Source organism: Nelumbo nucifera, chromosome 2 (assembly GCF_055504915.1).
Source record: "Nelumbo nucifera cultivar China Antique chromosome 2, China Antique-T2T, whole genome shotgun sequence".
In the NCBI taxonomy this organism is placed as follows: domain Eukaryota; kingdom Viridiplantae; phylum Streptophyta; class Magnoliopsida; order Proteales; family Nelumbonaceae; genus Nelumbo; species Nelumbo nucifera.
In genome coordinates, this window is record NC_142650.1 from 84,006,716 (window position 1) to 84,023,881 (window position 17,166).

General features: G+C 38.9%; 1 protein-coding gene across 2 annotated transcripts in view; it reads left to right on the top strand.

The window, feature by feature from the left end:
* The window catches only part of LOC104590270 (hydroxymethylglutaryl-CoA lyase, mitochondrial-like), an 83,074-nt gene that overhangs the window by 18,524 nt on the left and 47,384 nt on the right, over nt 1–17,166 (top strand). For both annotated transcript variants that reach the window (XM_010248859.3, XM_010248860.3), the window contains exons 3-4: nt 1,438–1,624; nt 14,330–14,509. In XM_010248859.3, the coding sequence (XP_010247161.1) occupies nt 1,438–1,624; nt 14,330–14,509 (367 nt within the window). The remainder of the gene's footprint in view (nt 1–1,437; nt 1,625–14,329; nt 14,510–17,166) is intronic.

Below are 17,166 nucleotides of genomic sequence, written 5' to 3' on the forward strand. Positions count from 1 at the left end.
TTTCCACAATAGGGTCTGCACGCAAAGGAAGGCGCAAGGGGAAGCAAGAGGTTCTCCCCGTGGATCGACCCGTGACGAGATCCTACGCCCGGGCCCATAACATGCCGGCTCAACTATTTGTTTTTGATCAGCAACAAAGAACTTGAATTCATTCAATAATTAAAAACAAATACAATCAGAGGTTGTATGCCGGCTCAACCATTTTTTTTTGATCAGCAACAAAACTCTTGTTGCTGTAGTAAACAACAAAAAGTTAAACCACTCAGAAGAAGAAATAGGTGAGGGAGGAAAAAAGGGTAACAATAACAATAACAATAATAATAAAGTACTAATAAAATTTTAATATAATATTTGCATGACTGTACAAAGCATATAGAGGTTGATAGGCGCTGAATTAGAGAAAGAGTTGCTAGTGGAGAGATTTGTTTACCTTTTGTGAGGTCTGAAGATTAGTTGGGTGATTGTCAAGGCGTTCCCAAATCAAAACTTGACAACAATTTGGAGAAGCTGGGCATGATAAATATCTATGCTTGGCTTGAGGGGGATTGCTGAGAGTGTAAGGGGATTTTTATCCTTTTATATGTTTTTGTATTAGGGCGCCTAGTCATGGGCTTTTTGATTATTTATTCATTATGTTTAAGTAAAAAATTTCTGGGTGTGAACAGTGACACACCTGATTCTCTTGACAAAAAACTTCTTCTCTTCTCTTTTATTTTCTTTTCTCTATCACAGAATATCTTGTAACTAGGGGCTTTAGGTGATTAAGGATGAAGAAGACAGAATGCTGTCCAGTAAAGAATGAGCAAGAGATTAGAAAGAGAGGAAACTCTTGTTGCTGGAGTAAACAACAAAAAGATAGATCACTCAGAAGAAGAAATAGGCAAGAGAGGAAAAGGGGTAACAATAACAATAATAATAAAGTACTAATAAAATATTAATATAATATTATCAACAGTAGTAATAATAATATGAATAAACTATTAATAAAAGAAGACATTATTAATAAACTTTTAATAAAATATTAAAATAAAATAAAATAAAATAATATATTAATAAATTAATAATAAATACTAAGATATTAATTATTAAATACTAATAAAATAATAATATAATATTATTAAAGTAATAATAAATTAATAATAATATAACAAAATAATAAAAGTAATAATAGTAATATAATAATAAAATAATATAACAATAATAATAAAATATTAATAAACTAATAAAAAATAAAAAATTTTGAAATCTGACTCCGATTCTTGTCGGAACCAAACAGGCATTGGGAATAGGTAATTCTGATTTTGATTCTGGGGGATTTCGATTCTAATTCTAATTCTAATTCTAATTCTAATTCTAATTCCTATCCTGACTGTGAACCAAAGAGATTCTTATTCGTATATATGTTAGCAAAAGCAACATTCATGCTCCTTTTTGCAGTGGAGAATTTGCAAGAGAAACTTTACGATGGAGAAGACTGAGAAGGGATGGGTGCTCCTTAAATCAAAAGATGTTAAGCTCTGGTAGGAGCCATAGGGTCTATGGAAGTGTATGTGATTCCTATATGTCCAATCAACATTTTATCTCTCAATGCAATTACAAGGACATAAGTGGTCTAACCAATAAGGTACTTTTAAATTTCAAATAGACTTCTGTTGTTTTGTAGTGCCTCTATTTTATTTATTGCTCTGTTATTTTATTGGCTCCTTTTTCTATTATGTAATTCATTTTTTTGTAGTGCCTGTATTTTATTTAAATAAATAAAATAGACCCAGGGAGGAGACTAGGTGGGTAAGGTAGTCTTACTTAAAAATCCAGCCAAGTATACTCTGAATTCAGGGAAAATCCAGAGAATAGTTCTTGGTTTTCTTCTAGTAACAAAGAACTATTAGAATAACAAAGAGAAACGAAGAAATCATGTGTTTCTTCAACACAGATTTCAAGCAATGTTGTCAAAATCTTACAATTTATGATGCTATTCATGACTTGAATGTTGAATCATTAATCCCAAGGGTTTTGATTCAAATCTTATGTCTGAATCCTTTTCTGCAAAAATCTTTCGCTTTTTGTTAGAATCATACAATTTGATTGATAAATCATATGATTTATGAATCTTATGTACAACCTCCTGTTGTATGGGAGATATCTTTTTTGATTTAATGAAATAGTTAACTTTACCTTAAAAAAACATAAATCTTACGATTTTTATGATTCCTGCATCACTACAATTCATATAAATTCAATTAAGAATTAGTTCTGTACTTTGTTTTTTATTATTTATACTTAGTGTTATCAAGGGAGACTTGTTTTAAATCCCTTACTAGAAAATGATTTATTTACGTTATCTAAGACCATACATTGAATTTGTTTTCCTTAGGTTACGTTAAAGAGCCATTGTATGTGGATTAATTGACTTCAAGTCAAATGTGACTATAACATATTAGGCTTCTATTGTACAAGTGGTACATTCTACTGTGGTAGGTACATATATGATAGGTATGAGTTAAAAATAGGGTAAAATCACTTTCCTATATATATTTAGCCTTTTAGTATATCTATATTTTTTTGACAAGTTTATGAATAATAGAGATAATCTAACGATTTATGATTCATTATTTGATTTGATTCAACCTTCTCTACGGATTACGATATGATTTCAATTTGCAAAACATTGATTTCAAGAGAACGGAAAAACAACAACATAGAGAATGAAAACTCAATTAAATTCTTATTCAATTCTGCTGACTTGGGCAGATTTATGTGTATATAGGCTCCTCAAAGTTTGGAAATTTGGTACTTACTAAAACTGCACCTGACGCTTAATTAGAATCCTAGAAATTCTTTAAAAATAGAACTCAGAAAATGGTTTGATGCTCTTCTCAAGAGCAGCTATGGAACATTAGAGCTGTATTGAGATGGTTTGAAGCGGTCACTGGACCATACATAAAATACACAAAAGTGAAATACTATCAGTAGGATAGGTGGCTGAAGTTTAGGAGTGGGCTGAAGAACAAGGGGTGCAATCTTGGTAGATGTTAGTGTCGAGTATGTAGGGGTATTTCTGTCTTTATACTTATGTTGAGGTTTCTGATCTGTAATGTTATATTAGAACTAGTGTCCCTCACTTAAGTAAGGGCACATGTGTCTTTTCCATTATGTTAGTAATATAAAACATGTCTGGCCGAATGGGAGAGGTAATTTTTCTCTCATTCGAACCAGACTTTTATTCTCTCCTTTTCTCCTCTTTTCTCTCTCTCTCTCTCTTTCTTTCTTCTTTCTTCTTCTCTCTTCTTGGCTGTTATCAGACTAACAGAACTCAAGGGCAGGCCGAATCATAATATGGTATCAGAGCACAACTAAGCAATTCGGATCTGCCCAGATTTCTGTTTTCTGCGTACTCATTCTAGGGTTTTCTCTTGATTTCTCTGCCATCGATTGGAGATAAGGGAAAGGGCTGAAAAGGAGTGGTCGCCCTCTTCCCTTGGAGGTCTCTATGCCTCCAATTGTGCTGTTCATGGTCGGTTGCTGTGGTTTCTAAGAAGCCTTCCCCTAATCGATGAAGAGAAGAGGGCTGATTCATGTAGTGCAGTGGGTGTTTTGTGTGGTCTGATTTCTTTTTGTGTGGTTTGTTTTTCGGGTGATGAGGTAAGAGATTTCTATGCATATTTTTGTTATGAATCAAATAGGAAGTATGTTTCAGATCGTATAGTGGGATTTTAGACTGTAATGTGCTAGGGTTATGCTGTTTTGTAGTGTGATTCGAAAGGGGAGTGGTCCTCATATAGTGTGGTGAGATTTTAGGTAGTCGTGGGGTAGTGTTTGTGGTGTAAAGAGTGCAATCTTCAGCAATAACAAACTAGTGTGATCAGTGTGATCAAGTAGTGTGCAGTGTGACGAATTCGGTAATAACAGAATTCAGCAATGGGAGATAGCAGGATAGCAAATCTAATGTGATGATACCTATTGACTACCTGAATGTTCAAATGACCTCCATTAAACTGAATGGAGAGAATTATGTACCTTGGGATAAATCTATAGAAGTTTTTCTGAAGGCAAAGAAGAAGGTGAAACACATAAGGGAGGAGAAACCCTCCATTGATTCTCATGAGTATGATGACTGGGAACAAGAGGATGCACAAATTATCACGTGGTTATGGAATAGTATGGAACCCAAGATTAGTGTAAATTTCATGTTTCTTGACACTACTAAAGATGTGTGGGACCATGCTAAGAAGTTGTATTCTGGTCAAGACAATACAACCAGAGTATATCAGCTGTATTAGGAATACTTTAATCTGCAACAGGGCAATCAAAGTCTTGAGGAGTACCATGCTAGTATGAGAAACATTCATAATGAGTTGAATGTTTCTCACCCCCTCACTTCTGATGTCAAAATTCAACAACAACAGAGAGAACAACTTGATGTGACTCGATTTTTTGGTGGGATTGAAGTCTGAGTATGAACCAGTGCGGGCTCAGATACTAGGAGGGTCAGCTCTCCCTTCCTTAGAAGAGGTGTTTGCTCGACTTTGGAGGACTTTCATTGGATCTACTGAGAACTCTAATGTTTCTGATAGATTAGTCTTTGCAGTATCAAGGGGCCGTGGTGTTAGAGGTGGAGTTCGGGGAGCTCAGTCTGGCCGTAGTGGTAGCAGTGGTCCGGTATATGGCCAGAGTGGTGGTGGTGGACCTACATATAACCGTGGTCGTGGTCGTACTGGAGGTAGAGATTCAGGGGGAGCCCATGGCAGAGGACGTGGCTCGGGTCCGAGGAGATGTACTCATTATGGTATGGATGGACATACCATTAATTATTGCTATGACTTGCATGGCCCACCCTCAACTTGGGCCAATCATGCCATGACAAGCGACACCAGTTTCAGACAGGAGAGTTGTTCAGCTGATTAGATGCCTCCTACATCCACAGATGTTCTCGGGAAGGAGATGGTGAGTGTTCCCCGTAATGAGTATGAGAGGTTTGTCCAAGCCATACTTTCGCACACTCAGGTATGGCTTGTTTGGCATCCACACCCAATCCCTAGATTATTGACTCTGGAGCCTCCGATCACATGACTGGAACTCCAGGTGTGTTTTCTTCCCTCTCTCATTGCTCAACATCACAATCTGTTAGCCTTGCTAATGGTTCCACATCCTCCATTTGTGGTGTTGGCAATGTTAACATGACTCCCTTATCTTTATCCACAGTTTTGTATGTCCCTAAATTTCCGTTTAATCTTGTCTGTTAGTAAGTTGACCAAGTCACTCAAATGCTCTATTACTTTTTACCCTTCTTCGTGTGTTTTTCAGGATCTCAAGACGGGGATGAAGATTGGTGGAGGAGATGAAGCTGGTGGATTGTATTATCTTGACGGTGGTGGAAGAACATCAACAGCTCTCCAGTCATCTCTCTCTCCTCTCCAGTGGCACTGTCGATTTGGTCATCCTTCGTTGAAAGTTTTGAAGTCTTTGGTTCCTTCGTTGAGTCAACTTTTTGTTTTAGATTGTGAGTCGTGTCAGTTGGGGAAACATCATCGTGTTCCCTTTAGTCCTAGGGTTGATAACCATGTGTCAAGTCCTTTTTCTTTGGTTCATTCAGATGTTTGGGGTCCTTATAAAGTGATGTCATACAATGGATATAGATATTTTGTCATTTTTGTTGATGATTATTCAAGGATGATGTGGCTCTATTTAATGAAAGAAATGAGTGAATTGTTTACCTTCTTCCAAAAATTTTATGCTGAGATTCGCAACAAATTTGGTGTTCACATTAAAATTTTTCGTTTCGATAATGGCCGTGAATATTTCTCTTCATCATTTCAAGAATACTTGGACCAACATGGCATTATACATCAGACCTCATGTTCCTACACCCCACAACAAAATGGGGTGGCTAAGAGAAAGAATCGTCATCTTTTGGAAACAGCTCGATCCCTCATGCATCACATGAATGTTCCCAAACCCTTTTGGAGTGATGCAGTGCTTACTTCTTGCTTCTTGATTAATCGGATGCCCACGTCTATCCTTGATGGTCATTCCCCATTCACCACCTTGTTTCCCACCTTGTCTCCGTTTCCTCTTTCTCCTCGGGTTTTTGGGTGTGTCTGCTTCGTCCATAATCTGGGCCCCGAGAAGGACAAGTTAGATGCACGAGCCATTAAGTACATCTTCCATGGCTGTTCTCGGACCCAGAAAGGGTATAAGTGTTATCATCCTAGTTCTCGACGTTCCTTTGTGTGTGCTGATGTTACCTTATTTGAGTCTACTCTGTTTTTCTTGGGGTCCGGTGATGCTTCTTCCTCCTCATCACCTCTTCTTCCACTTCTAGTTGTGGATTCTGTTCCCCTTGTTCCAGGTGTGACCAAGTCCTTGCCTCCAGTGCCACCACCTGTTGAACGGCTACCTATTCGTCAAGTGTATACACATCGCCCACATGTACCAGCTGCTACTCCTCCAGCTCCATCAATGTTGACAGATCCGACAGTTGTTTCCACACCAGCTCCAAATCCAGTATCTGATCTTGATCTTTCCATTGCCTTGCGGAAAGGTAAACGCACTTGTACCCTTCATCTTATTTCTAATTATGTTTCACTCACTCACCTTTCCGCTTCCCATCGCCAGTTTATCTCTTTGCTATCCTCAGTTGTTGTCCCTAAGGATGTCCAGGAAGCCCTTGCCTCTCCAGGGTGGTGCCATGCAATGGAAGAAGAACTCTCAGCTCTAACTCATAATCATAGTTGGGACCTCACCACTCTTTCTCTTGGGAAGCAGGCTGTCGGTTGTAAGTGGGTTTATACTGTTAAATATTTACTTGATGGTAATGTAGAGTGCCTGAAAGCTAGATTGGTTGCAAAATGGTACTTCCAAACCTATGGTATTGACTACACAGAGACCTTCTCCCCAGCTGCTAAGATAGGTTCGGTTCATGTTGTGATCTCTCTTGCTGCTATGTATGATTGGCCCCTCTATCAACTTGATATCAAGAATACTTTCTTGCATGGTGATTTATCGAGGAGGTCTATATGGAGCAACCACTGGGGTTTGTTGCTCAGGGGGAGGATGGTAAGGTATGCAGACTAAAGAAGGCTATTTATGGGCTTAAACAATCTCCTCGAGCATGGTTTGGTAGGTTTGGTGAGGTGTGGTAAAGAAGTTTGGTATGAAACAGTGCCAAGTTGATCATTTAGTCTTCAGTCATGACTCTCAGGTAGGAAAAGTCCTATTGGTGGTGTATGTAGATGATATTGTTATTATCGGGAATGATAAAATGGGCATTGACAGGTTGAAGACTTTTCTACAGGAACATTTTCAAACAAAGGACCTTGGTAAACTGAAATATTTCTTGGGGATAGAAGTAGCAAGGTCTAAGCATGGTATTAATTTGTGTCAGAGGAAATATGTGCTTGATTTGCTGGAGGAAACAAGTTTGTTAGGTGCTAAACCAGCTGAAACACCTATATAAACAAATACTAAGCTGAGCAGTGATATGGGTGAAGTGTTTGAAGACCCTGGCAGATACCGGCGACTTGTAGGTAAACTGAACTACCTAACCATTACTCGTCCAGATATTTCATTTGCGGTTAGTGTGGTAAGTCAGTTCATGCAGAAACCTCTGGTTCCTCATTGGGATGCGGTTCTAAGAATTGTGAGGTATTTAAAAGGGGCTCCTTGTTGTGGTTTGGTATACAAAAGTGGTGGGAAACTTGAAATAGAAGGATATACTGATGCTAACTGGGCCGGTTCTATGTCTGATAGGAGGTCTACCACAGGCTATTGCACTTTTCTTGGGGGTAATCTGGTGACATGGAAAAGTAAGAAGCAGATAGTCGTGGCGAGAAGCAGTGTAGAGGCGGAATATAGAGCTATGGCACATACTACTTGTAAATTAGTGTGGCTAAGGAACCTTTTACAGGAGATAGGATACAATGTTAACACTCCAATGAAGCTTTATTGTGACAATCAGGCTGTAGTTCATATTTCTTCTAATCTGGTGTTTCATGAAAGAACCAAGCGCATAGAGGTTGACTGTCACTTTGTGAGAGAGAAGGTGCTGAATGGAGTGATAGACACTGCATATGTTAACACAGGGAACCAGTGGGCAGACTTATTTACTAAAGGGTTGAGTCAGGGAAGAGTGGATTACATATGTAACAAGCTGGGATTATATGATATATACTCACCAGCTTGAGGGGGAGTGTTAGTGTCGAGTATGTAGGGGTATTTCTGTCTTTGTACTTATGTTGAGGTTGCTGATCTGTAATATTATATTAGAACTAGTGCCCCTCACTTAATTAAGGGCACATGTGTCTTTTCCATTATGTTAGTAATACAAAACATGTCTGGCTGAATGGGAGAGAATTTTTCTCTCATTCGAATCAGACTTTTCTTCTCTCTTTTTCTCCTCTTTTCTCTCTCTCTTTCTTTCTTCTTTCTTCTTTCTTCTTCTCTCTTCTTGGCTGTTATCAGACTAACAGAACTCAAGGGCAGGCCGAATCATAATAGTAGACTTCCAATGACGTACCTGGGAATGACATTGGGGGCCAAATGTAACTAAAGCATATGGGAGCCTATTGTAGAAAAAGTGGACAGGAAACTTCACGGAAGTTAAATATTTGACTAAAGGAGGTAAGGTAACTCTTATTAAGAGTGTGCTAGCATCCTTCCAATGTATTACTTGTTTGATTCCAGCAAGAGTAGCTGCTGTGTTAGAGAAGAAAATGTAGGATTTTCTATGGAGGGGATGGAAGAAGGAAGCAAAATGACAATTAGTGAGCTTGAAAATCAAATAGCTTATGAAGAAGGGTTGTGGTGGCCAAGTATGTTTCTAACAGCAGAGATTGGGATTCAGGTGCTGCGAACTCCACTTACAGATGTTTAGCGTGGAAGGGGATTCAGAAAGCATACCCACGTTTCAGTAAGAGAATAAAGTATGAAGTTGGGAATGGATTATTCTGGAAGGAAACTGGTGTGAAGAACTGCTTATGAAGGCATATCCTAATTTGTTTGATATATCCCTGATTAAATGGAAACTCAGAATGGTAATAGGGTATGGAACCTGCAATTCCACAGAAATTTAAATGATTGGGAGGTAATATCTTTCATTGATCTGCTACAGAAGCTATATAACTCAAGGGTGACATCTTTCATTGATCTACTATAGAAGCTATATAACTCAAGGGTGAGTGGGAGAGGGATGATAGGAGGAAGGTTCGAAAATTACTGCAAAATCATTCTACAATAGACTAACAAGAGGTGAAGCCTCAGATTGCTGCATTGTTAAGTTCACCTACAGGATCTAGACAAGAATGCTAAATCTGTTTGCAGTGGAGATGTGCTTTCTGAAGGACATCATGGGTTCTCTTAGAGAAGAGGTTAGCAGAAGGGTTTCTAGAATATTTGAAAGAGAGCAGGGTTCAGCAGAAGAGGTTAGCAAAAGGATAATGGGAATGTTTTCTTGATTGGATAATTACAAATTGTTTGAAGGAAGAATTTACAGTTCCTTTTTTTTGTTTTGATTAGTGTTTTTGTACACACATAATACGGTGAGATAGTTGGATGGTATACTTGTGGCTGTATATCCCCTATCTACAGAGTCTAATTGTACGGGGGCTTCTTGTGTATCTTTTTGACTCTACGGGTGAAATTCATTATTTACAGTTTCGGAACAGAAACTGTAAAGTTGTCCAAAGAGTAGCCAGCACTTATACATCTCCACATTAATCTCCCTCTCTTTTTTGGCCAACCGAAGGATTCCACTTGCACCCAAACAAAGAAAACAGCAACCCCAAATATAAGTAATAAAAGAATAGGAAATAAAAGGTTGAAGGCAACTCATACCATCATCCTTGCATAACACACACCAATGAGGGGATAAACACCATCTTGGCCGCTTTCTTTGAAGTAGATCAAGGGTCTTAATCTTTCCATGTATAACTTCCCAACAAAAAGCAACAACCCTTGGTGGGATGTGTTTACGCCACACCTCTTTCACTGGAAAAGAAGGCAGAAAACTAGTGGAGGGTTGTAACAAGGATTTGTAGAAAGAGGCACAAGAGAAGGAACTAGAAGAGGTACAAATCCAAATTTGGCTATTAGGCCTAGAAGGTTCAAGGGAAACTACCTCCAACATTTGTAATAGGTTAAGCACACTGAAATTCAAAGTCTTTGAGACTCTTCTGGAAACTCAAGTCCCAATTGACCACATTATTTGAAGATGAAGATTGAACAAGGAACTTGGAAATTGTCTCATTCTTATGACATAGATAAAGGGAAATTGGTCCTTTAGAGGGAGGTCCACAACCAGACGTTTTCCTAGAGCTTTATACTATTATTACCATTACAAAAATTGTACCTAACGAAAGTGGGGAATATAGGTAAAAATTAAATTGCACTGATGGCCTTCCAAGGAGAGGTTTTGTTTGGCGTAGGCGTTACACTAGCAGCATCCCATCCATTATCCAAGAGCCCATGAATGTTCGCTATCACCTTGGACCAAATTTATCCTTATTTTGAGGCAATCTCCAAAGACACTTGCCTAACAGGGCTATTTTCTTTCTTTGTAAATTCCCTAAGCCCAATCCCCCTACTTTTTTATCTATACACAACATCCCAACTTATCTTGTGATCTCTCTTTTTCTCCCCTGGTTCCCACAGAAGGTCTCATCATCATCTTTATCTGCTTACAAACACTAGCTGGAATCTTTGTTTTTTTGATGAGTAACACTAGCTGGAATCTTAAAGACTGACATGTAATATACCGGTAAATTAGCCTGTGTTGATTTTTTTTTGATAATTGATTAGCCTGTATTGGTTTGATCAAAGTAATCCTGCCACCTAGAAACAAAAACCTTTTCTTCCAGCTTGCCAACTTTCTAGAAAAGCTCTTTATTACTGGGTTCCAAAAACCTACCTCTTTTGGATTTGCTCCAAGGGGTAAACCTAGATAAGTCAGAGGCCAAGACACAACACTGAAACCTAAAATATTTGCACAATTTGCCAATTTCTCTTGCTCCATATTCATCCCAACTAAGCAACTTTTTCAAAATTTATCTTTAGATTTGATATCCTTACAAAAAGCTGCACTGAAACGTTTAAATGGGCAATATTTACATCTCTCCCCACTCTCCACCCTCATACTAGCCCTCTCGAGTCTTCCCTCAAAACAATTTTGCTCAGAACATTTGCTAGAAGTGTGAACATACAAGGCGAAAGGGGATCTCCTTGTCTTATCCCTTGTTTAGTTGGAAAGAAATCTACCACTGTACCATTAACTAACATTGAACTTGGAAATTGTCTCATTCTTATGGCATAGATAAAGGGAAATTGGTCCTTTAGAAGGAGGTCCCCAACCAGATATTTTCCTAGAGCTTTATACTATTATTACCATTACAAAAATTTACCTAAGGCTCAGTTTGGAAGGAATACAAATACAAATATGTACAGTACAAATCTATACAAAATAATACAAAATATAAGGTTTTGCACTCTACATATTTGTATTTGTACTCCTTCCAAATGGAGCCCAACGGAAGTGGGTAATATAGGTAAAATTGCACTGATGGCCTTCCAAGCAGAGGTTTTGTTTGGCGTAGGCGTTACACTAGCAGCATGAATGCTCACTATTACCTTGGACCCTGTTTGTCCCTATCCTGAGGCAATCTCCAAAGACACTTGCCTAACAGGGCTATTTTCCTTCTTTGTAAATTCCCTAAGCCCAATCCCCCTGTTTTTTTATCTATACACAACATCCCAACTTCTCTTGTGATCTCTCTTTTTCTCCCCTGGTTCCCACAGAAAGTTCTTCATCATCATCTTTATCTGCTTAGAAACACTAGCTGGAATCTTTTTTTTTTTTTTTTTATGCTTAACACTAGCTGGAATCTTAAAGACTGATAGGTAATATACTGGTAAGTTAGCCTGTGTTGATCTGATCAAACTAATCATGCCACCTAGAGACAAAAACCTTTTCTTCCAGCTAGCCAACTTTCTACAGAAGCTCTTTATTACTGGGTTCCAAAAACCTACCTCTTTTGGATTTGCTCCAAGGGGTAAACCTAGATAAGTCAGAGGCCAAGACACAATAATGGGGATTATCAAAATTAAAAAGTCGAAGAGGAGTGATCAGAAGGAAAGAATAAAACCAAATATAAGGATAAAACCCCTGATTTGTCATAGAAAGATTTACTGCTCTATTTTGTTTATAGAAATTGATTGAGAAGTAGAGGAGGCTTCTTGTGTAATTACTGTGATGAAGGCTGCTTGTTAAAGCCCCGCCCTTACCATAATGGATATATTACATTCCATTCATCTTGTGGCTTACCCCAAATATTATTTTGGCTTGCTCCCCCAAACCCATTTTATTGATCTTTAGATTGAAAAAGGATTTATTATGATGCCCTTTTATAATATTTTATCCTTATTTATACAAGATGATATGGTTTTTCTGCAATAAACCTAAAAGTTATGCACTCCATATAAAAGATAACATGCTGAAACATGGGGTGATACAACAAGAAAAGCCTCATTGCATAGACTTTGCCTTGACTTGACAACATTGATGAGAGATCACCTAATTTTTTAGGTTGTTCGAAGATGATTTGACACAAAAGAGCAAAAACTGCTGATACAGAGAAGTTTTGTCTTTTGGTCTAATATACCTGATGCAGTAGGGCTGGAACAAACTATCACAAGATATACATATATATATGTATATGTATATATATATATATATATATATATATATATATATATACCTCCAAGGGGTCCTAGAATCTCTCTAGAGAGAGAGAGAGGAGAAATGGTAGAGAAATAGAAAAGAGAGAGAAATCCCAAGGAATCACTCCAAGGGGTCCTAGAATTTCTCTAAGTCACGCCATACAACAAACTGTCTTGTGCATCAAGAAACATAATAACTTTCTACCTACTAATGCAAATAAACTGAAAATTGAAAGAGAAGCACTACTAAGATAGAGGAACAAGATGCTATAGTCCAAGCTCACATGGGTCTGGTCAAAATGACGAAAATACCCATACTATCTCAAATATACAGAAATACAAAAAAATTCAGAAAATTTCAAATTTGATTCTTCAGCTCCTGCATTAATACCCCCGTACAAAAATACCAAGGTGAAGCAAAAGGCAATCCCAAAATATGCCTTAATGCATAGGCATTGCTTTGATTTGACACAAAAGGATGGAAGTTGTTGGAACAGGAAATTTTGAGTTAGGTGTAACTAGATTATAATGTACCTGGATCAGTTTCTGTCCTTGAGATGTTTTGTATGAACTTGTTTGATGATGAATTTGTAGGCTGTTAGTGGTTGTAATGGCTTCTTGCAGAGTCAGAGATAAGATAGATAGGTTGATAGATTCTAATAAGCCCTAAAATCACTCAAGGGCTTATTAGAACCACTAACCATAGCAGCAACAAGCAAATTTTATTATCGATGTATTGCAATTGTATGGACACCCCTATGCAAGAGAACGATGATTAAGATCATGAGGTTGGGGATGTGGTGGTTTTAGATCATGTAAGAAGAGGCAGAGGAGGAGAGTTGATATGGAAAAAAATTGTTGAAACAGAGGTCCAAGTGAGAAAAGCTTTGGGGCTTCTCATTTTGGGAGGGGAAAATTTTGCAAGTAAAATATTCATGGAATTGGAAAAGAGATATTCTATGAATATTAATTAATCCAGGGCAGAGCTGGTTGTTTTCTGGATGGAGTGAATGGGGTCTTGATGGTGGGCGTAAATCGATTTATTGGGTGGTAATTGTATTGAGGGGCTTGTAGGGGGACATTTTGTCTATTTGAGGGTCTAGGAGGGTGGTGATGAGCTTCTTTTTTCTTCTTTGGTGATAGCTTATCACCTTTTCATGTAATTTCTGTCTTGTCATATTAATAAAGTTTTCTTTTTTTTTTTTTAATTTATTACCAAAAAAATTGTACAGGCACCCTTAAGCCAATCCTAATAGAACTAAGAAAAACAATTATAGAATTGCCACTGTCATACTTTACCTCAAAAAAAAAAGAAACCATGATAATTCCTAATTTATGTAATCAATGGCTGTAGAATTTTAAATTAAATGACTTGAACACCCCTATTGTAAAAAAAATGTGCAAAAAAGAAATAGACAATTTCAATTTTGACTTGTCCCTGCATCAGGTGTTTTGACATATTAAGTCTGAGCTGAATAATTTTTTTATTTTCAATGATCCATATATTTTGTTAAAATTTAGTTTTTGATTGCAATTTATGGAATTTGTTTACATGGACGTAATTTTTAGTTAGTTTTTTCTTCATGTTGTTGCATAAGGAAGGATTTATTTTGTATGACAGTTTTTAAGGGGGATACCGAAATTTGTGAAGATCGTTGAAGTTGGCCCAAGGGATGGATTGCAAAATGAGAAGTCAATGGTGCCTACGACTGTGAAAATTGAGTTGATACAAAGGCTAGTATCTTCTGGATTGTCTGTTGTTGAGGCCACAAGTTTTGTTTCACCAAAATGGGTACCACAGGTAACATACTTAAGTTCATTGTATTTTATTTAATTCTTTTAACTCTTTGATCAATGAAATTTTAGTGCTTTCTTTTAAAGTTGACAATTCTCCATTGTGTTGCTTGTTTTCCCTGGCTTGGGCCTGAGTTGTTCCTAAACAACTTGAACTGACCTGATCCAACCAATTTTTCAACAAGTCCAACTAGTTTGCCTTAACCTTCAATATGATTAGTAGACCAAATTTGATTCTCATTATTTATATACTGTTATTTTATGTTTAGTGACTTAGGAGTAGTTTTGTCCTTTTACTTATTATTTGACTCTATTATACTAATGAGTGAAGGTGCCAGCTAGCTTGTTGGTGAAGTCTATAAGCTGTTTGTAGTGGAGACCTGGCATTGAGTCCTACTCACATTAGAATCTCTGGTTATTCCTTGATCACGAAGGATGGTCGCCTGTAGGATCAACCTTTACCCTATCCCAGAGGAGCAGTCCAACGGACACGAGAACGTCAATCCAAAGGTTAGGGACCAGATTGGTCAGGAGTTTGCGGAACAGGTTGACATTGAAATCCTGTCCAACAAGGTATATGACTTTGAAGCTCGTTTTGACTGGCTAGAGCAGATGCAGGCCAAGATGAGAAACACCTTGCAACTACTCCAAAGGGCATCTGCAACTGAGCATTCCCCATTCACACCTGCCGGCCCTTTTGTATCTGTCCCTGTTAACCACCCCGTGAACTTGAACCCTGGCCTAACTGACAATCTACCCAAAACCAACCCGCACCAATACCAGACGTGGCGCAAAGAACCCATTTCTTCATCGTTGAACAACTTCGTGTAGTCCTACAGGATAGCATGACGACGGAGGCGCCCATTAGCCACACCGAACTGAAAGAGTATGTCTAGGGCCTAATGGAAGAAAGCCACAACAAATCCAAGTCTACACTCGTACTCCAAAAGCCCTATTCTAACTGCATCTTGTACAAACCGTATCCCTCTGGTTATGTCCCAGCGTAGCAATGACCACAGTACGATGGGTAGAAGAGAAGCCCGCAAGAGCACGTTAACAAGTTTGAGGATGCGTCGGGATCGTTTGCCTTGGATGGAGATTTGAAGGTTAGAGAGTTCTCCAAGTATTTGATCGGACCTGCGTACACATGGTTTGTCAATTTGATCGCGAGGAGTATAGACTCGTGGCCAAAAAATGTTTCTTTCCAAATGGTTCACCTTGGAGCGGAGGTTGACGATGGTAGACCTATGCAACATAGAGCATCGTGCTAGGGAGGACCTTCTGGCTTATGTCATGAGGTTCCAAAAATTAACTCATTTAGTCTTCGATGAGCACGTGACAGAGAAAAGCTTCGTTGAACAGTGCGTGCAAGGAATGCACCCGGCCTACGGAATAGGCATTGAAAATATTGATGTTGAGACCTTCAGTCAGTTGTGGAAGTGCGCGGAAAGAACAACACACACTGTCATGAACACCACACCTCAGTTAGTCTCAACAACATTACAATACGCGAGGAATGAAGAATACGCCATCTACCGTAGGCCTCGGAACAACAGGGGGCCTAATCAGGGGCCTTATTATCGCATCGACGACTAGAATCGGCAGAATGGCCCACTATTACCACCCCTCCCCCTTTTTCCTGCAGTAAAAGTGAAGTTATCGTGATAATGAATAAGCTGGTGGAAGATCGTGTAATTAGCCTACCACCACCACCACCATTCGGAGTTGACCCAGAGAAAGAAAGGCATGGGGGGAGGTGGTGCAATTACTACTAGTCACCAAACCACGACTTGATGGACTGCTTCACCCTTCGTTGGCTGTTTGTGTAGAAAGTAAAAAACTAGATGACTTTGTTAAGAGAAAGCCGACACAAGTAGAAACCAACCCCCTCCCTGCATATCCCCAAGGGGGCAGCATCAATGTAGTAGGGACATCAAGAGGCGATCGTCTGGATATGCTGATCCAACAGTTCGAGCAAAGCCCAGACTTATAGCAGTTCCTCAATAAGCAAGGGGCTAGCGTTGCAACACAACGACTTGCCATCAGGGCGCTAGCAGAAGTGTTCAAGAGGCCACTTGAACCTCATCGCATGGACAAGTCCCACGTAGAATTCACCCAGACGGCATACTGGCCATAGACCCTAACCACAATTAGCCTCTATACATCCCAACCAAAATAGGGGGTTATGAGATGCGGCGGTCATTGATTGATTAGGGAAGCTTTGTAAAATTGATCTCCCTCCACACGTTGAGACTGATGAACATATAGAGGGAAACCGTTAAAGGGTTGCCCATGGAAGTTACTGACTTTAACGGTAATGCATCGATCACAGAGGGGTCGATTGAGTTGTCGATGGCTATTGGACCATTTTGCATCAACCAGGAATTCCAGATGATTTTTGGAAGAACAACATATCACGCCTTGTTGGGGCGACCCCTGATACACGGTTTGACATTGGTCCTATCCACATATTACACAAAGCTCACCACATTGTCAGGATCCCAATCACTCGCATCCCATTCGAGAGAATGAAGACCCATCTCCAGGATGCGATATATTATACAGAGCTCACCAAAGAAGGGGAGACTAGGGTAGCCAGGGCCTTCCCGGGGTTGTTGGGGCTTATAGCATCGCTTATGGGGTTGCCAGTGGTTTTTGTCCTTG